The 23,511-nt window shown below is 40.7% G+C and overlaps 1 protein-coding gene, 1 long non-coding RNA gene and 2 other non-coding genes across 9 annotated transcripts; 1 reads left to right on the top strand and 3 right to left on the bottom strand.

Annotated features, from left to right (window-relative positions):
* Nucleotides 1-2,008: 2,008 nt before the first annotated feature.
* Nucleotides 2,009-8,567, bottom strand: LOC112238661. Of its 2 annotated transcripts, none has more exons than XR_002951663.2 (5): nucleotides 8,433-8,567; nucleotides 4,938-5,211; nucleotides 3,464-3,657; nucleotides 3,266-3,328; nucleotides 2,009-2,870 (listed from the first exon to the last, which is right to left on the bottom strand). It is a non-coding gene; the product is annotated as an uncharacterized LOC112238661 (long non-coding RNA). The 2 variants fall into 2 exon arrangements; XR_002951666.2 differs by having other exon boundaries at nucleotides 5,049-5,211.
* On the bottom strand, nucleotides 3,043-3,168 carry LOC112246365. The gene has a single exon (XR_002952915.1). It is a non-coding gene; the product is annotated as a small nucleolar RNA ACA64 (small nucleolar RNA).
* On the bottom strand, nucleotides 4,877-5,004 carry LOC112246357. Its single transcript, XR_002952913.1, has one exon. It is a non-coding gene; the product is annotated as a small nucleolar RNA ACA64 (small nucleolar RNA).
* Nucleotides 8,568-8,642: 75 nt separating the features above from the next.
* LOC112224278 (high affinity cGMP-specific 3',5'-cyclic phosphodiesterase 9A) lies at nucleotides 8,643-20,400 on the top strand. Of its 5 annotated transcripts, none has more exons than XM_042319547.1 (14): nucleotides 8,643-8,751; nucleotides 10,489-10,632; nucleotides 10,771-10,822; nucleotides 12,540-12,642; nucleotides 12,767-12,909; nucleotides 13,091-13,150; nucleotides 15,296-15,473; nucleotides 16,044-16,166; nucleotides 17,871-17,963; nucleotides 18,086-18,153; nucleotides 18,265-18,367; nucleotides 19,018-19,122; nucleotides 19,300-19,446; nucleotides 19,749-20,400. In XM_042319547.1, the coding sequence occupies exons 1-14, from the start codon at nucleotides 8,643-8,645 to the stop codon at nucleotides 19,950-19,952; spliced, it is 1,632 nt and encodes a 543-aa protein (XP_042175481.1). In that variant the 3' UTR covers nucleotides 19,953-20,400. The 5 variants fall into 5 exon arrangements, with proteins under 5 accessions (XP_042175481.1, XP_042175476.1, XP_042175471.1 ...); XM_042319542.1 differs by having other exon boundaries at nucleotides 10,471-10,632; XM_042319537.1 differs by lacking the exon at nucleotides 8,643-8,751 and adding an exon at nucleotides 8,759-9,078.
* Nucleotides 20,401-23,511: the final 3,111 nt, after the last annotated feature.

Genomic DNA, 23,511 nt, shown 5'->3' with positions numbered 1-23,511 from the left:
TAAACAAACTATAGTTTTGGCAAGTCGGTTAGGACATCTACTTTGTGCATGACACAAGTAATTTCTCCAATAATTGTTTACAGGCAGATTATTTCACTTAATCACAATTCCAGTGGGTCAGAAGTTTACATACACTGAGTTGTCTGTGCCTTTAAACAGCTTGGAAAATTCCAGAAAATTATGTCATGGCTTTAGAAGCTTCTGGAAGGCTAAATGACAATTTGAGTTAATTGGAGGTGTACCTGTGGATGCATTTCAAGGCCTACCTCCAAAATCAGTGCCTCTTTGCTTGACATCATGGGAAAATCAAAAGAAATCAGCCAAGACCTCAGAAAACAAATTGTAGACCTCCACAAGTCTGGTTCATCCTTGGGAGTAATTTCCAAATGCCTGAAGGTACCACGTTCATCTGTACAAACAATAGTACACAGGTATAAACACCATGGGACCACGCAGCCGTCATACCGTTCAGGAAGGAGAAGCATTCTGTCTCCTAGAGATTAACATACTTTGGTGCGAAAAGTGCAAATCAATCCCAGAACAGCAAAGGACCTTGTGAAGATGCTGGAGGAAACAGGTACAAAAGTATCTATATCCACAGTAAAACAAGTCCTATATCGACATAACCTGAAAGGCCGCTCAGCAAGGAAGAAGCCACTGCTCCAAAACTGCCATAAAAAAGCCAGACTATGGTTTGCAACTGCGCATGGGGACAAAGATCATACCTTTTGGAGAAATGTCCTCTGATCTGATGAAACAAAAATAGAATCATTTGACCACAATGACCATCGTTATGTTTGGAGAAAAAAGGGGATGTTTGCAAGCCAAAGAATACCATCCCAACCTTGAAGCACAGGGGTGGCACATCATGTTGTGGGGGTGCTTTGCTGCTGGAGGGACTGGTGCACTTCACTAAATGGATGGCATCATGAGGCAGGAAAATGATGTGGATATATTGAAGCAACATCTCAAGACATCAGTCTGGAAGTTAAAGCTTGGTCACAAATGGGTCTTCCATATGAACAATGACCACAAGCATACTTCCAAAGCTGTGGTAAAATGGCTTAAGGACAACAAATTCAAGGTATTGGAGTGGCCATCACAAAGCCCTGACCTGAATCCTATAGAACATTTGTGGGCAGAACTGAAAAAGCGTGTGCGAGCAAGGAGGCCTACAAACCTGACTCAGTTACACCAGCTCTGTCAGGAGGAATGGGCCCAAATTCACCCAACTTATTGTGGGAAGCTTGTGGAAGTCTACCCGAAACGTTTGACCCAAGTTAACCAATTTAAAGGCAATGCTACCAAATACTAATTGAGTGTATGTAAACTTCTGACCCACTGGGAATGTGATGAAAGAAATAAAAGCTAAAATAAATCTCTCTGCTATTATTCTGACATTTCACATTATTAAAATAAAGGGGTGATCCTAACTGACCTAAGACAGGGAATTTTTACTAGGATTAAATGTTAGGAATTGTGGAAAAATGAGTTTAAATGTATTTGGCTAAGGTGTATGTAAACTTCCGACTTCAACTGTAGGTCACAAGGGTCTCCACCTTTGTGAAGGGGGAGTACATGGGCCACCTTCCAAACCTTGGGGATAGTACCAGATATCATAGTCAGGTGATTCAATATGATTCAGCAATCTGGGGAGCAGAAAGCTACAGCAAAAATGGATCAAGCATATCAGCCCAGTGGATAAAAATGAAATAAAAAAATGTGAATTAAAAAATATATAAATATACTTGACATAATGATGACAAGGTTTTTTTGTCATTGTATTTCCAGGCCACTATAGAGTAAATTTGACAAAAAACAGTCATTAGCCCTGTTCAGAAAGACTTTCCATTAAACATCAGTCAGACATCAATATGCTGCGGCATCTGTAGAACGTTGATAACAATGGCAACAACACAACAGAGAGACGGCGGTGCAACCCAGGATTCGTTGCTAGTTCTTTGACTTTGTGAATTAATTTACCAGCTCTGAAACAAAACGGCAGAAATAATTTGAAAACAGCTACTCCAGCATTTATTTTATATAAATGTCATCATACTTCTACTATTTTTATTCACAAATGCGAGTGAAATGCTTGCACTGTGGAGCCCTGACCACCCCCAACTGGGCTGGTGAAATCAACATCTTACCAGCAAATACCAAAATCTACCCACATTTGGCAGGTGTTAATTTTAGGCCTTGGCTATGGGAATTTAGGAGGTGCTATACAGGTGCATAGGCTCTAACACTGTCAAACAGTCATTGACTCTCTAGTCCTTCTCCTCTGTGCAATTATATAGAGGACCAACCACCTTGTAAAGCAGATACATTTTTACAAGCAAGGCAATTCAATTGAGTCATTGTCCCTTAAACAACAAGGCGTTGACATCCGTTCACTATGCTCCTTCCTATATGACTGGCTCTTGTCCCCTGAGGGCTCTTCACACGTTGTGGGCTTCTCACTCCCTTCTAGGAAGGACTCCTCCTCAGTCTCCTCTTCCTCAGAGGAGGAATCTAAGTCAGACTCTGCTCCTTGGGTTGCTCGATCGTATTCCCGAGCAGACAAGGTAAAAATCTGTCATTCTGCCAGAGCAAGGCAGTTAACCCGCTGTTCCCCAGGTGCCAAAGACACGGATATCGATTAAAGCAGCACCCCGCACCTCTCTGATTCAGAGGGGTTGGGGTTAAATGCGGAAGGCATTCAGTTGAATGCGTTCAGTTGTACAGTCTGACTAGGTTTCCCCCTTTCTCTTTACATTTGCCTTTAGACTTTTTTTGGGCGGGGGTATTCTTGATTTCACCATCCTCATCCTGGATCTTCATGGACCTCCTCCTGTCCAGAACTGAGGTGGTTCACACTGGAGTCACGTCTTGAGGAGAAAGACATATTAACACAGAGAATCTTACAACACAGAGAAACAACGTTTTACATTTTGGAGGTATGGGGCTCTATTAGCATCTCCAATGATTTTCTTCCATGGATGGGAACATGTTAATTCCTACCGAGTGCAAGAATCCCTTACTTGTTAGATGTTGCGAAGTGAATGTGGGCACATGGGTTTAATCACCTTGCTATACAGAGCAGGCAATAAGCTTAACGTACCACAATACTGTCGGCACAGTTCTCACCCCAGGCAACTGGCAAATCGAAGGGAATTTTCAGACTGTGCCTAAATCAAAGCTAAATGCATAAAAAAATTGCAATCGTGTACTTTGATGTAGTCATTCACAAAAGTGTTGCCTAGTTCAGATTAATTGTCCTTACCTCATTACACGTGGATGCATTCACAGTGTCATCTAAATTTTTCTTCTGTTGCACTTGAGAAGCCTTCAAAAAGAGAGTTTACAATTAGGCTACAAGAAAATAATGCAAGTTAAAATAGTTTAAAAAGTCAGGAATACAAAATATATATATAATATATATATATATATTTTGAACCGATGAGTCAAATGCAACACTTACAAACCCTGGGAAGTCGTAGTGGATTCCCTTGTCTGCCAGCCTTTTACGGAGCTTGGCCTCTTTATGTAGGAGTCGTCCGGTCATCTCCTTGACCTCCTCTGGTGTGTGTCTCGTTGTAGCGAGCTACAGCTTCTTAAAAGCGCTCTGTGATCCCACAAACAACTCCTCATGCACCTCAGTAGGAACCTGATTACCTGGAGAATGCAATAGAACTTTATTATCCCAGTTCTGGTAAAGCTGAAATGGGTCTGCTGCTCTCCTCCCACAACATGCACGCACACTACAAGACATCAAGTGCTAGGGGAAATGTTAAACCTGAACATATGATTCTAGAATTAAATAAATGAAAAGGTGGATTATTTCTTCAGATAAGGGAGTGGTCAAAATGTACATAATTGTTACCCGGAGGAAAATGGGGGAGGGTCCTGCTTTTTTCAATTTCAGTCAGGGGGAGGGTTTAGTCTTTTTTTAGTCCAAGGGAGGGTCATGTAATTTGTAATTGATGAAATGTCATATTGCTCAGAGTTTGATAATTTGTGATGTCCATGTGTGCCCCTCAACACTGATTCCCTGCTGGGCACACTATACCAAGTGCGCAGAGTGTGGTCTCAAAATTATCCATAGCCTAAACTATAGGCCTAGGGTATGGCAAAGTCATATTTCTAAGAAAATGTACTTCCTTCTAGTTTTTGTGCTGCTGGAATGACGTATATAAAACTAGGCTACACTGCATTACACACTGCAATGGATAGGTGTTCTCAATCATGAGCACGGCCTGTACTGCTCTTGCTGATGTAAACCCTTTTGTGCTCCCTAAACAATAACTGCTGTGTACTGTGGCACTTCAGAATGCAGTCAAAGGCTTCTTCCAATTTAAAAATATATATTTTACTGATCAGCCGTAACAAGATCAATAACTCAAATGCACACATTCCTATTGAATATGCATTCACCTGTATTGTGAGTAGGCCTATTCCATCTTAATTTACCCAGTTTATTCAGAGATTTTACCATTCAAATAAAATGATTACCATTATGTTATGTAGTTTGTTTTTTACTAATCTAAGTCACATTTCTTTGATTTTAAAACAGATGCAATAATGCATACATGGCTGTCTGGGAAATTTGGTCAATTTTTCCAATTTAATGATATTGATATATATTGTCCATCTGCCTCTTTGATCCCCAAAAATCATCACCAGCCTTTAAAAAATCCATTGGTCTTTCAGTAATCAGGACATCCAACTGTCCCAATATCTGGGTAAAATGCCCTTCTAGCCAATCAGAAACGAATATTCAACAACACTGTGGTATAAGGTCAAATAATTTAGCCTGTATCACCTCCCAATATGAACTCTAACAATGGTATCTAAATCTGATTGGTGCATGGCTGTTTCCATGAGTCAAGGGCTGTAATGTTGGGACATGGGTTTAATCACACTGCTATACAAAGCAGGCAATAAGCTTAACGTACCACAATACTGTCGGCACAGTTATCTCACCACAGACAACTGTTACATCTGAGGTAATTTTCAGACGGTGCCATTCTTCACACCTGTGCATCACACACACATTCCACTCTTACATTTTCAAGATAATGGATCCCAAGTTTTTTTTTCCATTTTACTCCTGGCCAGTTGTAACCTGACAACATTTCCAAACTGTTCAATGTAGGATTTGAGCTGAGGCTCAAACAACCCAGTGGGAAGATGGCCAACATAAATCACTCTTGGACTTGTTTGTTGTCCCTGTAAAGAAAGAGGAAAATGTGGGTAAGACAGAACATTGTGTATGTGTAGAAATTCGTTGTACTCCGAATTGTCCCATTATCATTAACATTTACTGTTACACCGAATAAATTAAACAACTGCTAGTTTAAGTATACTGTCATTTTCATACAATACATTTTATAGTTTATCCAACCACATTGTTTCCACAAGGGATGTGCTATAGCCGCATTAGCCTGCTAGCTAGTGAACAGTAGCTAAGGCCTGGTAGCTAGCTAACTTGCCTTGCTAGCTAGCTAACATCACTCAAAGTTCACTCTCCAGCAGGGGTCGCACAAAACTACCCACATACGTGCATTCATTTGTATAGGTTACTATCAGACGAGTCCTGTGAAACCTGTCGGGGTTGTAGAGCAAAACATATTAGGTGGATATAGGTGGATGCAGTGGATTGAGACAGGTGGATGCAGTGGATTGAGACACAGCCCATGCAAAAAAAACATTATCTTAAATTGACGGATTTTGAAGGCTATTTTTTAAATCATGTTAATTAGATTGATGCATGTCTGCATCAATAGACTTAAGGATGAATATCCTTTGGTTGCATCTCCATTGCGTCATACCATTGTTAAGAATGCTCTCAAGCCACCCTTTACCAGCGGTGCCATAGTGGTGCCCTAAAGTGGTGATAGCCTCTGTCCAGAATAACTGGGTTTAACTACTGTTTAGTCTAAATTACACTATGGTAACGTTAGCTAGCTAAAATCAGGTAGCAAGCCCTCGATCTTAGCTAGCTAGCTAATGTTATACTGCATCTAAAGTAAATCTAGCGACATCAAAATGACAAAAGGTTTTCCTACTAGTTATGCCTCCCTCTTAATGTCATTGTATTTCCAAGCAACTGTAATGCACTTTTGATTAAATCTTCATCAGCCCTCATTGACAATGCATTGTGTAGAATGCTCAGTCGAGGATGTACAAAACGAATGTTCAAAACAATATTGTAACGAAACATGCAAACCATGAATACACAGGAATGCTATCCGATCTTAGTGCAGTTGTAAGCATGCGGGTCGGATCTGCTGGCTAGTAGTTAGCTAACTAACTAACTACTAACTTTTAAGTCAAATAAATGCTGTCACTCAAATGTTGGGTAACCTAACGTAGCAGGCATAAAAGGACGTATGAGTAGAGTCTCCACAACTGTTTTTTAGGGGAAACGGAAGTTAGGTTGAAAATACTGTATCCCTGAAACATCTGCATTCTGGCGACCCCACGAAGCGTGAACCAAAGACAGTACAGTGTGAAGATGTGCTAAAACTACTTCTCCTATAGAAATCCCTGATCAGGTTTGTAGGCGATGTCATGGCGACATTGGGTAGATAAGAAAATGTGCAGAATCACGTCATTGGGTCTAATAGTCACCTCACGCCAAACTACTTCAACTCCAAGGCACTCCTTATATAAAGTTGTTTTTGAGGAAAACTAAAATGTGTCAGTTTGTCACTTTCACGAGATTGGTGTTATAACATGTTCAACTACTTCAGACATTGTCTCGTATTTAGGTTGTGCCTTTAGATTAAGAAAATTAATAGCTAAGGAATAATGGTTTACTTCTCTCATTGACATCTCAAACCCCATACACCGGCCAGGAAGGCCAAAAAGATCATCAAGGACAATAACCACCCGAACCACTGCCTGTTCACCCCGCTATCATCCAGAAGTCGAGGTCAGAACAGGTGTATCCGACCTGGGACTGAGAGACTGAAAAACAACCTCTATCTCAAGGCCATCAGACTGTTAAATAGCAATCATTAGCACATTAGGGGCTGCTGACCTATAGGCAGACTTGAAATCACTGGCCACTTTAATAATGGAACAGTAGTCACTGTTAACATATTTTGCATTACTCATCTCATATGTATAACGTAAACTCACCCCATTCCGTACAAATGTGCGCAACATTCAAACGAGGCTACAAAGAAAACTAATGGGACTGTAGTGACTGTGTTGACTTCAAAAAACGGGGGTGTGAACTAGGTTTCTATTCAAGCGTTGATCGACATGGTAATGGCTGTATAGTATTGGAGAAAAGTTGAAAAAAACAGACCCTCCATTACATCTAGACATGTCGTAATGTACAGCATGCATAAAGCAACTATTTCTGTCTTACAATCTCTCTCCACCAGGTATAGCACTTCTCTCATCCTTTAAAAACAAGAAATGGACAGTGATGGGGGTAAGGGGGGGGGGATACCTAGTAATTTTTTGCGTCATCATTGCATGCAATCATCATTCTCAAAGCCGCTGTTTACTTTTAAGATCACTTTAACACCGCCCTAAAAACCTCATTCAAATTCGACACAAACCTTCAAATAGGTATGTAATTACACATTATATAAACTCTTTATAGTGTTTTATTTAAATTTTAGAGGCGATATGGTGATAAGTTGGACAGATCGAGTGAAAAAAAGCAATTTTCACACACGACATCTCTCCTTCTCACTATTAGTTTCGATTCCCCACCGGCCATCCCGACGGGGCTCATTGCCTGCTTGAATTATGCAGAAACGGGCAGTGTTTAGGTCATGTAATTGATTCTGTTGGAAAGGGGAGAAATTGTGCTTTACAAAGGTATTGACATTACAGTTCATCTGGAATTATTACGTTTTTGGGGCGCTAAAATAAGGGCAATTGTACGGACCATGGCGATGTACGAGTTTATGTGAGTTTACGTTATACTGTATCTTAAGTCTACGACGCTCTGACATTGCTCATCCAAATATTTATATATTTTTAATTCCATTCCTTCACTTTAAAATGTGTGTATTGTTGTGAAATTGTTTGATATAACTTGTTACATATTACTGCACTGTTGGAGCTAGAAACACAAGAATTTCGCTACACCTGCAATAGCATCTGCTAAACACGTGTATGTGACCAATAAAAATGGATTTGGTCTGCTTCGCAAGCGTCCCCGGAAGTCTCGCGATGTTGCGTCTCTGGGTTTAGAAACTGGGTTGAATTTTGGGTGATGTTAGCTAGCTTGCTAGTTAGCTACCTACCAGGATAATGTGGTTATAGCACACCCCTTGCGGAAACAATGTGATTAGATGAACGAACACATCTATTGTTTAGAATCAAATGTATAGGTTTTGGGTATTAAAACTCTAGCTAGCTTGAGAACTTGGCCCCACGTGCATGATGTGGATTTCAGTCCAGTGCAATTTGGGCAAACCAACCTTTTTGGGTCGCTTCTTCATCTCCTGGACTTTCGTCTTGAATTCAGGCTCCTCTTTCAGATTCAGAGCCAAAAAAGCTTTAGCCGGTGCCTTAGTTTCTCTCATGGCACTTATTTGACCATTTTTACATAAATAAAACGATTCGCGAGACCGAAAACACGTTTCTTCTTCCAGACGTCATTAACACACGTGACTAGACTCAGCATATACATGAGAGACAGCGTCATATATCGTTTTGGCGGTATCAAGACAGCAAGCCTTATCTTGACCACAAAAACAATATTATTCACAAGAACTAATGATGACAGTTTGGAAAATAGTGAGTACCGAAAAATACTTGCAATATCACTTTGAATAAAATGTATATCATATGGGAAGTGCAATGTTTATGGAAATCCATGGCATCAGATTCAATTGTTGCAAAGGGAGGGTGTGTGTGTGTGTGTGTGTGTGTGTGTCAGAGGGAGAGGGAGGAGGGGTCGTTGGAGTGGGTCTACTAAATTAATGTGGTCACACAATAAATTCAGAACAGTGAGGGCAGTGGCTTTAAAAACTGATATGGCAACAAAAATAATCTACTTTACTGTGAATGGAAGACCAGAGCAGGCAGAGTTTCCAGTGGATTGCCCTGCCCAGGATGTCAAAGGTAGGCAATTAAAATAATATCACCTTTTTATTTTGGTGTCTTTGAAATATCATCAAATTTGACTGTTGTCTGAAGCATGATTTTGTTTTTGAACTCATTACTCTGATATGAAAAACCTCTCAAAACCTCTGAATTATTTAAGATTTGTATACTTGTTTGACATTTCACAGCACTGTTAGGAGCTAGTAACACAAGCATTTCTCTACACCCACAATAACATCTGCTATACTGTGTACACATCCAATAAACGTTTATTTTTGAATTGATTTGATTTTGATTTGAAATATATAAACAAAGTACATACATGGAAAGGTTAAAATCACAAAGCACTTTTATTGCTTCTCTACCAGATCAAACAATGGATCAGAACTCAAGTAAAGCACTGAGACCTAAAATAGTTATGTAAGTGCAATCCATCAGAAGATGCAAAGACCTGCAATCATTGTCTTCATCAAAAGAAGCAAACAGTCTCTGAATTGATAGAGAGAAATAGTGCATGCTTGATGCTTCAGCAGGATAGAGACAGGTGCAGCTGACAACAACACTCTGCACTTGCATTTGCGTCAAAGCTAACATATGGTGTACATATGGCATCTTTAGAATAGAGTCGAGATGTGACGTATTGATGTGAGGGTTATTGAGGTCTCAGCATTGTTGTGGGTTGTTACTCTAATGAGAGAGGGAAGGGGTTATTGAAAGTCCATTAAAATAAATAAATACATAACATGTCAATAATATTATTTTCCAAACAGTACCAAGGACAGGCATAAAGGAATGTAATTTAATTCAGTGATCAAATAGCTTGAGATCCATCTCATAGATGCTAATGTAATGATAATTAATTTTCTTTCAAAGATTCTGCCTACTGTCTGTAGATTTGACTGCCTATAAACCCCATTGTAGCGCACAAAAATAGCATTGATATAAAATGCAATCATAAAGTGCAATTGATTGTGGGTTTGAAATGATCTTTCGAATCCTTTACCTTCTCATTTCGCCTCTTTTCTTCTCCCTTTTATTCCTTTGGTAGATGTTTTGCACGTCTATTTAGGCACAGACACGGTGTGAATTGATAGCTTTAGATTACCCCTTTACAGAGCTGCCTCGGGCAATAATAGTCCCTCTCTTCTAATCTTTGTGTGTATGAATGGCATTGACAAAAGCTTGGCCAAGCTGCTGAGCACATAAAAACCTATTATTTTGTTCACCTGCTGTACAGAGAGAGATCTAGGGGGTGTTTGTGTGTGTTTGATTGCAAAACTCGAAACTAGTGTTGATTGAAGTGTCCAGTATTGGAAAAAATAGCTCTTGGTTGCCTGAGCTATTTTCACAGGAGATCAACTTAAAATGTTGTCTGTGTTTGCATGCACGTGTGTGTTTGTTACTTTCAAGATCTGTTCCGCTCTGCAGCTGAGGCAGGACCCCATGACATTCTGAAGCTGTACAACCCTAAGGGCAACATCATCAACATCTCCCCGCGCCTGGAGCCCAACAGTCCTAACTCCTGTTATAAGCTAGAGGTGGTGGCTGCTGACTGCAACAGTGAGCCATTAGGTATTCTCTGCCATGGCGCCAGAGACATTGGCTGACAGTGGGCATACTTGCATTGTTATTGTGTTGTAACTCTTGTTTGTTTCATTAGGGCCTGTGTATATTGATGTTAATATTTTAATTGTGTACCTCATGTTGAAGGTGTGGAGCTTGCTGTGGCACTAGGATTTGACCTCTCCTCCATGGAGAAAAGGTAAGCCTTACATGGTGTATACAGGAGTGACCATTCTCAAGGTTGGGGCCCATTCTGAAACTGTCAGACCATGTAAGGGATCAAGCTGTGTGAGTCAGGAGGGCCATATGTTCTATATCCCAGACTGCAGGGCTGTGGGAGTCAGGAAGACCATATGTTCTGTACCCCAGACTGCAGGGCTGTGGGAGTCAGGAAGACCATATGTTATGTATCCCAGACTGCAGGGCTGTGTGAGTCAGGAAGACCATATGTTATGTATCCCAGACTGCAGGGCTGTGTGAGTCAGGAAGACCATATGTTATGTATCCCAGACTGCAGGGCTGTGTGAGTCAGGAAGACCATATGTTCTGTACCCCAGACTGCAGGGCTGTGTGAGTCAGGAAGACCATATGTTCTGTACCCCAGACTGCAGGGCTGTGGGAGTCAGGAAAACCACATGTTCTGTACCCCAGACCAATGTTCCCTCTAATTGTTTTAGTCACTGAGCAAATCTCAGGTCTGCTGAGCGCAAACTTGAACGTTGTGAAAAATTCTGTACAACTTCCGGCGTGTGTTTACTGTGAACACTGAGGTTGTACCCGCTTTAAGTTAGTTTTAACAGTGGTCACGTAGGCTACTGTGGCTATTTGATCAAAATGTAGGCCTACCAGAGTGGCATACCATGAAAAACATACCAGAGTTGCTTACCATCAAAAACAATGGAGAAAATGCCCCCCATAACATTTGAACATGGAAATAGTTCTATCATTCAGCCAATAGTAGCAGCCAATGTGTGGTGTTCAATGTAGGCCTACATTCTATGAGACTTTTGAACAAGAAAATGCAGGGATTGACATTAACCAGTTTATCCACTTGTCCTTCAGACAAGGAGGTGACTGCAAATGATGATGTTGTTGTTTGATGCAAGAAACCACTTTACAAAATAAAGTGCATCATTGTTCCCATAACATTATTACAGAGAATCAGACAAATTATGGGGTACTCTGCCTATTGGCCACTTAGCTTATTAAAGCCTGTCTTAAAATACAACACTGCCCCTTTTGAGACAAAAAAAGTCTCTTTACTTGACTCGCTTTTCAAAGATGTCTAGAAATGCACACGTTTTGTGCTCTTGTAGGAGGCAATCACTCCCCCAATGCTGACTACAAATGATCTATAACTGGGCTAATAACTCACTAACTAGCAAAGGATATGAACAAATGTCCAAATGTCGCTATATCAAGCTCTCACTTTGATCTCAAAACAAGCGCATCTACTCACGACCGCTCAAGCTGTAGAAACATTCCAGTTCAAAGTGAACGGCACAGATCCATATACTGTATGGAAATGGCTCATTTGCATATACGCCTACTGCAACTCTGATTGGTTATGGCGTACCGGTCTATGTAGAGTACGGGACTCGGATGCATTCTGCCTACAACAAAATCTCATGCATAATTTGTTTTGTTTTTGTATATTGCCTTGAAAGTGGCTTATATTGCATTGATTAAATCACAATTCCCACAGTAAAGGAAAACATTGATAGTGTTAATTAACTAACAGGGAAAACTATAGAAAGTTGAGTGAAGTTGAATCATGTGTTTCTCTCCGTGGGCTGATATTTCTTCTTTGGCAGTCCCGGGAGCTGTGTGCCCGTGCACACCCGCAGCTTCGAGGGAGCATTGCCATAGACTTCAGGGCTGTGTGAGTCAGGAGGGCCATCTGTTTTGTACCCCAGACTGCAGGGCTTGGAGAAGAAGATCCTGATCGAGGCTGGTGAGACTCCTGCAGTCGTGTATGAGATGAAGAGACAGGTGGAGTCATTCCGGGAGAAACTTGAGGTACGTTGTGTTATTGATGCTGTATAGATAGAATTTGATAAATTATGTGTAAAAGCTCATTCATATACCAGTATCATGTAAGTTCACTGTGTCTGCCTAGCCTAGTGTATCTGTGTCTCCACAGAGTGTTGAGCATCTCAGCTGGCTGGGCCTATTCAAAGAGCTATCTGAGGGAACACAGAAGCCCTCTCCTTTCTACCACAAGAGAACACTGCGCAAGACCAGAGAGGAATGTGAACATGTACGAGAAAAGTTCCTGCAGATGAGGCATGTTTACTTAAGCTCAATGATGATAGAGACCATGTGTCATCAGATGAATAGGCTGTGCCACTCTTATCAAGACTCCATTGCTTGAATAGTGGTGTTGCAATTGAGATCACAATTTGGATATCATATTATAAAAATTTGAGATGAAAATAACAGAATAGTAATTTTATGTTCTCCATAGTTCCCTGGAGGTTTCAGAGGAAGTGAGACAGTACCTCAAGACCCCAACTTTTGACAACTGGTGAGTTCCCCATCTATTTTCCTTTTTTCTACTTTCCTTAGAAAATGTGCTAATGGACTTTTTTACACAGTAGGAGTTACAGAGAGACTACAGACAGGGTCCTGTGAGTGCTGGTTGTGCGTGGGAGGTGAGAGGGTCGAGCAATGTCTCTGTTGCGTGATAAACAAACAGCATCTGCACCTGCTGCTTCAAAAGAGAGACAGGGAGCAGGGCCTGAAGAGGATGGGGTTATTCAACCCTTTCATCTGTCGTACAGGCTCATATCAATATGAATGGCTGTCTGCTATGGGTTTACCAATCAAAAGGAGGTCTTTATAACAAGCTTCGTTAACACGGGCACTTTTGAAGGATGCATTATGCGTACGACATACACATCACAGCTTTCAGTCCAGTTTGGTTACAGTATGTATTACTTCAGGGCCTTTTAGAACTAACATAAGGTGAATACCTCACTTCAAAAGAGGGAATATATACTGGCCACTTGGGGAAAAAACTAAAGCTACCATTAGGGTTACGAAATTCAGGGAACTGTCAATAAATTCCCTACTTTTCCAGAAATCCTGGTTGGAGGGTTTCGGATTTCCTGCTTAATTCCTCTTGGTTCTGGGATCCTCCAAACAGGATTTTGGGAAAACCAGGGAATTTATTTAAAGTTCCTGGAATTTTTAAACCCTAGCTACCATACAATAACCCATATTTTTGTGACATGTACACTAGGACCACTTTCAAAACTGTTCTCTGAATATATATGATTAAATATTCCAAGTAAGTGTTTGTTAGACCCGTACAGAGATTAGTCAAAAGGGCAGCTCACCCAGAGCTACTGCATCCAGAAATCTATTAATCCATCACTTTACCTTATTTATCAACCCTTGGCCAGGACACTAAAGGGCACATTTAAAGTGGTTATTGCTACATATGAAGCATACAGTAGGTTACAGTTAGTACCGTGTTTAAAAATATATATTTAACCTTCAATGGAAAAGCCCATTGAGACCCAGAGTCTCTTTTTCAAGGGAGACCTGGCCAAGAAGGCAGCAACAATCAATATATTACATCATTAAAACATACAACAATACAACAACATGATCCAACCTTTAAAAAAAGCATTTACACTCCTCTGTGACAGTCTCCAATCAATATTTTAAATTCATTCAGTGGCACTAACATATCTAGATGAAGCATGGATTTTATGTTATTCCATGTGTTTAGTGCACAAGAAGAGAAGACAGTCTTGCCTAATACTGTGAATGTCCTAAGGACTAAGTAGCAACCACCTAGCAGATCGGGTATGGTAACTGCTAGTAGTGTAGGAGACCAGACTACAGAGGTAAAGAGGGAGTTTACCCAAAAGGGCTTTGTACAGTAGATGAACACATACAAATGTATCTTTCTGCACATATACAGTGAGGTCCAACCTACCATTTAGTACAATGTGCAATGGTGGGTGAGTGACTTGGCATTTGTAATAAAGGGCAAGGATGCATGATAAAGAGTCCAGTCTCTGTAAGACGGAGGAGGTTGCACGCATATACAACAAGTCACCGTAATCAATTACAGAGAGAAAAGTGGCCTGAACAAGCTTCTTTCTAGCCATAAGTGGGAAGCAAGCCTTATTACAAAAATAAAAACCCAATTTCAATTTAAGCTTTGTCACAACATTATCCACGTGAACTTTAAAGGACAACTTGTCATCCAACCAAATACCTAGATATTTGTAGGATGACACTTTCAATGGATAAGCTACCAGATGTGACAATGCTAATGTTTTCTGGCAGAGTTCTAGCTCTGGTAAAGGTCATGAATTTAGTTTTTTGTACATTCAAGACCAGTTTGAGAGTGAGGGAGTGACTGAAAAGCAGTCTGGAGCTCTTCAACAGCCTGAACTAGAGAAGGAGCACATGAATATATAACTGTATCATCTGCATACAGATGTAACTTTGCTGGTTGCATCCCATTTCCCCAAATCATTAATAAAAATTGAGAACAACACAGGAGCTAAAATGGAACCCTGGGGCACGCCTATATTCATCTCAAGAAAGCTATACTTGTGATTGTCAGTATATACACAAGCGGTTTTATGACCTCCTAAAAATGAATGATTTGACCTTTTGACACTTGACTTGTCCTGCTATGTGTGTGCAGGCAGTGGGAGGATGCAGAGATCATGGTTCTACTGCAGGTCATGTACACAGACCTGGACTTCATTGCCACCTTTAACATAGAGCCTGAGGTGCTGCACCAGTTCCTGTATGAGGTGTACAAACGCTACAACAACATCCCCTTCCACAACTTCAAACACTGCTTCTGTGTCACCCAGATGGTGAGAGAGTGTGTGTGTGTGTGTGTGTGTGTGTGTGTGTGTGTGTGTGTGTGTGTGTGTGTGTGTGTGTGTGTGTGTGTGTGTGTGTGTGTGTGTGTGTGTGTGTGTGTGTGTGTGTGTGTGTGTGTGTGTGTGTGTGTGTGTGAAAAAGAGGGTGGTCAGGGAAATCATGTAGTCCCATTCCTCTGTGAAATCATATAAAATGATCCAATTATCCAATCACCCTAAACCCTGATTGGTTAGGACATCCAGACCCCTTAACCGATTTTAGAAATAGACTCAATATAATCATTCAGAGGTTTGCCGGTTAAGACATTGCGTTATTACCCACAGGGGATAACAACCTGCCATGATGTAGAATGAACAACCTGGCATATACAGTTTAAATAACATGCAATAACACACCAGTGCAACTGCACACCACCATTAAAAGTCCTTTTGAAATAAACAAAAACAAATGTCAATGTTTCTATCCATATAATTCCTGTGGATGAATGTTATAGCAATTATCCATCATTGAGTTGTATTCTCTCTGGACTGCTGCTCTTGCAATTCTTTATTCTCTGATAGATGTATGGGCTGATCTGGCTGACGGACCTGAAAAGTAAGATTGACAGCATTGACCTGCTCACCATGCTGACCTCTGCAGTCTGTCACGACCTTGATCACACGGGATACAACAATGCTTACCAGGTGACCTATCTATCTGACCACCACAGATATGTACAGTGCCTTGCGAAAGTATTCGGGCCCCCTTGAACTTTGCGACCTTTTGCCACATTTCAGTCTTTAAAGATATAAAACTGTATTTTTTTGTGAAGAATCAACAACAAGTGGGACACAATCATGAAGTGGAACGACATTTATTGGATATTTCAAACTTTTTTAACAAATCAAAAACTGAAAAATTGGGCGTGCAAAATTATTCAGCCCCTTTACTTTCAGTGCAGCAAACTCTCTCCAGAAGTTCAGTGAGGATCTCTGAATGATCCAATGTTGACCTAAATGACTAATGATGATAAATACAATCCACCTGTGTGTAATCAAGTCTCCGTATAAATGCACCTGCACTGTGATAGTCTCAGAGGTCCGTTAAAAGCGCGGAGAGCATCATGAAGAACAAGGAACACACCAGGCAGGTCCGAGATACTGTTGTGAAGAATTTTAAAGCCGGATTTGGATACAAAAAGATTTCCCAAGCTTTAAACATCCCAAGGAGCACTGTGCAAGCGATAATATTGAAATGGAAGGAGTATCAGACCACTGCAAATCTACCAAGACCTGGCCGTCCCTCTAAACTTTCAGCTCATACAAGGAGAAGACTGATCAGAGATGCAGCCAAGAGGCCCATGATCACTCTGGGTGAACTGCAGAGATCTACAGCTGAGGTGGGAGACTGTCCATAGGACAACAATCAGTCGTATATTGCACAAATCTGACCTTTATGGAAGAGTGGCAAGAAGAAAGCCATTTCTTAAAGATATCCATAAAAAGTGTTGTTTAAAGTTTGCCACAAGCCACCTGGGAGACACACCAAACATGTGGAAGAAGGTGCTCTGGTCAGATGAAACCAAAATTGAACTTTTTGGCAACAATGCAAAACGTTATGTTTGGCGTAAAAGCAACACAGCTCATCACCCTGAACACACCATCCCCTCTGTCAAACATGGTGGTGGCAGCATCATGGTTTGGGCATGCTTTTCTTCAGCAGGGACAGGGAAGATGGTTAATATTGATGGGAAGATGGATGGAGCCAAATACAGGACCATTCTGGAAGAAAACCTGATGGAGTCTGCAAAAGACCTGAGACTGGGACGGAGATTTGTCTTCCAACAAGACAATGATCCAAAACATAAAGCAAAATCTACAATAGAATGGTTCAAAAATAAACATATCCAGGTGTTAGAATGGCCAAGTCAAAGTCCAGACCTGAATCCAATCGAGAATCTGTGGAAAGAACTGAAAACTGCTGTTCACAAATGCTCTCCATCCAACCTCACTGAGCTCAAGCTGTTTTGCAAGGAGGAATGGGAAAAAATTTCAGTCTCTCGATGTGCAAAACTGATAGAGACATACCCCAAGCGACTTACAGCTGTAATCGCAGCAAAAGGTGGCGCTACAAAGTATTAACTTAAGGGGGCTGAATAATTTTGCACGCCCAATTTTTCAGTTTTTGATTTGTTAAAAAAGTTTGAAATATCCAATAAATGTCGTTCCACTTCATGATTGTGTCCCACTTGTTGTTGATTCTTCACAAAAAAAATACAGTTTTATATCTTTATGTTTGAAGCCTGAAATGTGGCAAAAGGTCGCAAAGTTCAAGGGGGCCGAATACTTTCGCAAGGCACTGTATGTGTGTGTATGAATTGATAACTCACTATCAGCTCTATCTTTCAGATAAATGCTCGTACAGAACTGGCCCTGCGCTACAATGACATTTCCCCCCTTGAGAACCACCACTGTGCTGTGGCTTTTGAGATCCTGGAGAAGGTATGAGTATGGATGACTGGAGAAGTTATGGGTGGTATTGGCATGGGTGACTGAAGTTGGGCTGTGGTGTGTGTGGGCCAACTTTTCAGATGTCAACAGTAAAGTGTTTGTCTTTCTTACAGAATGAAAACAACATTTTCAGAAATCTGACAACTGAACAGTATAAACGGATAAGAGAGGGCATAATCAAGTAAGAATGTATTTCTTTGCATCCTCTTCACCAACACAAATATATGTTTACTTTGATCTAACCGTAATGTGTGGCGAGTGCATCAACTCAAGGCATTTCATTTATTCTTAGATGCATCCTGGCCACTGATATGACGAGACATAACGAGATCCTGAACAAATTCAAGTCCATCCTGCTTGTCTTTGACTTCAGCAACAAGGACCACAGAGACGTGGTAAGAAAGGATATGAATAAACAGTATGTTTCAGAAATAGTCCTATGTTTAGCCCAGTGTTTATGAGGTGTCATGTAAATGTCACCCTGACTGGATGTCAGGTAAATGTCATCCTGGTACTCCCTGTTCCTTTTTAGTCAGATGTTGCCATGGTACCATAGGAGTCTACAGCCATGTTGCCTAGCAACATCAGATGGGAGAATCTTGGTATCTACTCGTGCTGATAGGGTACCAGCCTGGGGCTCTTCCTGACTGGATTAAAGTGATATGTACACTACCGTTCACTGTTGACACTTCTTTCATCAGCACAACAGTTTTCAGCTGTGCTAACATAATTGCAAAAGTGTTTTCTAATGATCAATTAGCCTTTTAAAATGATAAACTTGGATTAGGTAACACAACGTGCCATTGGAACACAGGAGTGATGGTTGCTGATAATGGGCCTCTGTACGCCTATGTAGATATTCCATTAAAAATCTGCCGTTTCCAGCTACAATCGTCATTTATAACATTAACAATGTCTACACTATTTCTGCTCAATTTGATGTTATTTGAATGGATTTTTTTTGCTTTTCTTTCAAAAACAATGACATTTCTAAGTGACCCCAAACTTCTGAACAATAGTGTATATCCCCCCTGTCTCCCTCCAGCTGATGATGATCATGATCAAAGTGAGTGACATCTCCAACGAAGCACGGCCTATGGATGTGGCTGAACCCTGGTTAGACTGCCTCCTGCAGGAGTTCTACAACCAGGTAACTAAGCACACCAACACAGATATTGGTTATGTTCCAATATAACTTCCAGCATACAACTTGGAATGTGTGGCTAAAACACTGCTTAATTCTAAATGGTATGCTACTGTGTACCATAGAGATAGCCTACTACAATGTAATATTAATTCAGTCCTGCTCTCAACTGGCCTCCCTCAGAGTGACAAGGAGAAGCTGGAGGGTCTTCCTGTCACCCCGTTCATGGACAGGGACAAGGTGACCAAGCCATCCTCTCAGACAGGCTTCATTGGCTTCGTCCTCTTACCCCTCTTCATAGAGCTGGCTAACCTTTTCCCCTGCCTGGAGGTAAGAGCTCCCAGTCTACAACCACTACACTAATGTAGCTTCACTGTGATGCAACTTCATCCCCAACTGCTCTGCATGAAGTGGAATCGAAAGGTACTGGGACTCATTCATATTTTAGAGTGAATATTTAAGAGTGAATATTTTGGAGTGAAAAGGGGTGCCGTTACTCAAGCAGTAGAAAATGCAAGGTGCAGCTGTGCCGGTATTCTGTACTGGTTGGCACTGGCCCAACTAAAGCACTGCCTAGCTGCCATATTTGTGTAAACATATCCAGATCCCTTTTCCTCTCTGTGCCCCTGTAGCAGCACATCATAGACCCGGTGCGTAAGGCCCTGGACTACTACACAGAGATGGAGAAAGCCCTAGAGAGAGAGAAACTGATCCGAGCACAAAGCGACAAGGCAGCTGCAGCCAAGAACACGACACCCCCGAACTTACAGAACCCTCAGAAAACAGCAAATAGTCTGTCAGAGGCTGGGAATGCCTTGAAACCACCCACTCTGTGATGGCAAGCACTTATGGTTCCTTTGGTCTTTGTAGAGACAAGGTATTCACTATGTCGTGTTACAGGAGTTGTCTGCTGTGTTTTGATACAAATGTTTTTCACTGCATATATTCAGTTTTCAAAATATTTGCATATGAATAATGGTTAATTACACATGACATATGAAGAATCAGTGTGTAGTTATGTTTTGTATTAGTGATATGCTTAAACGAAAGACCAGAAGAGATATTATTCAAACTGAAAAATGGGGATAAAGCTTAGTGGATTTGTCTTCACTGAAAATCTGGACTATGGTTGTCATCTAGTGGACATGGATGTTTTTCATATTGATAATGTATAAAAAAGGACAGAAATAACAGATATTATATTAAATATGTTTTTGCATGTATTGTACTTTTAGATTTAAGTGTTCTACTTAGAGACAAATAAATGAACACAACAAACAAACATTTCCTCTCGTTATATTCATATTTCATATTATTCTGCAATGTACATTGTACAATGGATACATTTTCATTATTTTGATCATTTGTAACTGGTTTCCACTAGATGGCACTCGGCCACAGTCAAAATAGGCTACTACATTTAAGGTTAGGGTTCGGCATAAGGGATAGCAGTGTGGTTAATGTTAGGGTTAAAATCACATTTTAAGAAGATAAATTGTAGAAATAGGCGAAGTTTATGACTTTGTGGCTGTGGTAACTAGTGACGACCTTTGGAACTGCAGTGAAAAACGTTGCAAAATTTACAAACAGAAAAACACATTTTCGTACCCTACAAAAGGAAATTTAACTGTATTTTAAGACGGTTAAATGCTCTACTAACAAAAAAGCTGTTAGAATTGTAAGTATATGCATGTCCCTTAAGGTCCTTGTGTAATTGTAATGTGATATTGTACCCCCTAGCTCGATTGTCTATTTTTTGTAATCTATGTATGCTTGTGTTCCCTCATGTGCTTTATGTATTGATTTGATATTAATAAAAATAAAAAATAAAATAAAAAAACTTTAAAAATACAATTTAAAAAAGATGATGTAGGGATATTATGACATCATCTAAATGCACACATTTACGAAGGACCCATGCAAGACCAAGCAAGGAGTTTTGTATGGAGGTCAATGAGTGTCGAATTTGCTCAACACAAAAATGAATGGCAACAACTTTTCACCTCATAAATGTTTTATATGGAATAATGGGTCGATATTACATAGAAACCAGATTTTACCATAACTGGTTCTCGAAAAGCATTGTCCTTGTCAGCACATTAGTTAGTATTAGTGGGAATCTATTTACGCAGAGAGAATTTATGGAAAGATACAACTTTGAGGTTTCAAGCAAGGAATATGACACTGTTATAAAAGCTATACCTAGTGGGATAAAATCTTTACTTCAGAATAATGCATATTTTGGAACATTATTGTAAGCGATATCCAGGTGAATGGCATAGCTTTACTATTATAAGAAATTCAACAATCGTTTATTAAGGGATATTTTCTACAGGAAATCTATTCCCTCTGCAATATGTTTTTGGGCTTCATCGTTTGATGTAAACTTGAGCTGTGCTAGGCTCACTCCACACAAATGTATGGTGACCAATAAAGTATAGGACATCTCCTTTAAGATTATCCATAGATTATATCCGTGTAATAGCTTGATTTCAAAGTATATACCTGATGTTACCAGTGAATGCAGTTTTTGTGAACTAGAAAATGAATCTATTGAACACTTATTATGTAATTGTTTACATAGTGAGGTGTTCTGGACTCATGTTAAACTATACCATGGCAAGAAAATGCATACAACCACTGATATATCTAAATTTGACATGTTATTTTACTACTCTGGTTACACAATTGAACGTCAGTACATCATAAAACTGGCTTTGTATTATAGTTTTTTGGTTCTCTTCCTTATTTCTTTGTGTAATCCCCCTGGCTGTTCTGTTTCTTGTGTTTTGCAGGTCACTGTTTAATAATAAATAAAAAAATGAATGGTTTATTTGCTACGTGATGTTTATTTGATCGAATAGAAGTTTCGTAATGCTTAAGTTATGAGCGTATTGATATAAGCAGGACACGTGGCATCCCGGTATTTTGAGAAAACATTTTTTTATATCGGAATTCGAGATGGCTATGAATATGTAACCGATGTGAAATGGCTAGCTAGTTAGCGGGTGCGCGCTAACAGCGTTTCAATCGGTGACGTCACTCACTCTGAGACCTTGAAGTAGTTGTTCCCCTTGCTCTGCTGCAAGGGCCGCGGCTTTTGTGGAGCGTTGGGTAACGATGCATCGTGGGAGGCATTTGTTGCTGTGTGCAGAGGAGCCCAGGTAGGGGTGAGGAAAGGGACTGAAGCTATACTGTTACACATATTCAAATCAAAGCAAACTTTATTTGTCACATGCACCGAATAAAACAAGTGTAGGCTTTTCCGTGAAATGCTTACTTTACAAGCCCTTAACCAACAGTGCAGTTCAAGAAGAAGAAAATATTTACCAAGTAGACTAAAATAAAAAGTAACACAATAAGAATAACGAGGCTGTATACAGGGGGCACCGGTACTGAGTCAGTGTGCAGGGGTACAGGCTAGTTGAGGTAATGGGGGTGAAGTGACTATGCATAGGTAACAAACAAACAGCAAGTAGCAGGGCCAGTGGCGATTTTATGAATTGTTCAGCAGTCTTATGGCTTGGAAGTAGAAGCTGTTGAGGAGCCTTTTGGTCCTAGACTTGGTGCTCTGGTACTACTTGCCGTGCGGTAGCAGAGAAAACAGTCTGGTGACTGGAGTCTCTGACAATTTTATGGGCTTTCCTCTGACACCGCCTATTATATAGGTCCTGGATGGCAGGGAGCTGGGCCCTAGCGATGTACTGGGCCGTTCGCACTACCCTATTGTAGCGCCTTACGGTCAGATGCCGAGCAGTTGCCATACCAGGCGGTGATGCAACCGGTCAGGATGCTCTCGATGGTGCAGCTGTAGAACCTTTTGAGGATCTGGGGACCCATGCCAAATCTATTCAGTCTCCGGAGAGGGAAAAGGTTTTGTTGTGCCCTCTTTGCGACTGTCTTTGTATGTTTGGACCATGATAGTTCGTTGGTGATGTGGACACCAAAGAACTTGAAACTCTCGACCCGCTCCACTACAACCCTGTCGATGTCAATGGGGACCTGTTCGGCTTGCCTTTTCCTGTAGTCCACGATCAGCTCTTTTGTCTTGCTTACATTGAGGGAGAGGTTGTTGTCCTGGCACCACACTGCCAGTTCTCTGAATGCCTAAATGATTATGTCGGTAACCATGAAGTACTTTGAAAGGCTGGTCATGGCTCACATCAACAGCATCCTCCCAGACACCCTAGACCCAATCCAATTTGCATACCACCGCAACAGATCCACAGATGACGCAATCTCAATCACACTCCACACTGCCCTTTCTCACCTGGACAAAAGGAACACCTATGTGAGAATGCTGTTCATTGACTACAGCTCAGCGTTCAACATCATAGTGCCCACGAAGCTCATCACTAAGCTAAGGACTCTGGGACTAAACACCTCCCTCTGCAA

This window comes from Oncorhynchus tshawytscha, linkage group LG03, assembly GCF_018296145.1.
Source record: "Oncorhynchus tshawytscha isolate Ot180627B linkage group LG03, Otsh_v2.0, whole genome shotgun sequence".
Taxonomy (NCBI): domain Eukaryota; kingdom Metazoa; phylum Chordata; class Actinopteri; order Salmoniformes; family Salmonidae; genus Oncorhynchus; species Oncorhynchus tshawytscha.
Note: the sequence above shows the minus strand (reverse complement) of the source record. Positions and strands in the feature narration are given on the sequence as shown.

Coding starts and splice junctions, on each gene's coding strand:
- LOC112224278 (XM_042319529.1), top strand. CDS start 8,937: ATGTGGTCACACAATAAATTCAGAACAGTGAGGGCAGTGGCTTTAAAA. Junction 16,167..17,870: donor GATACAACAATGCTTACCAG/GTGACCTATCTA, acceptor TCTATCTTTCAG/ATAAATGCTCGTACAGAACT. Junction 17,964..18,085: donor CTTTTGAGATCCTGGAGAAG/GTATGAGTATGG, acceptor TCTTTCTTACAG/AATGAAAACAACATTTTCAG.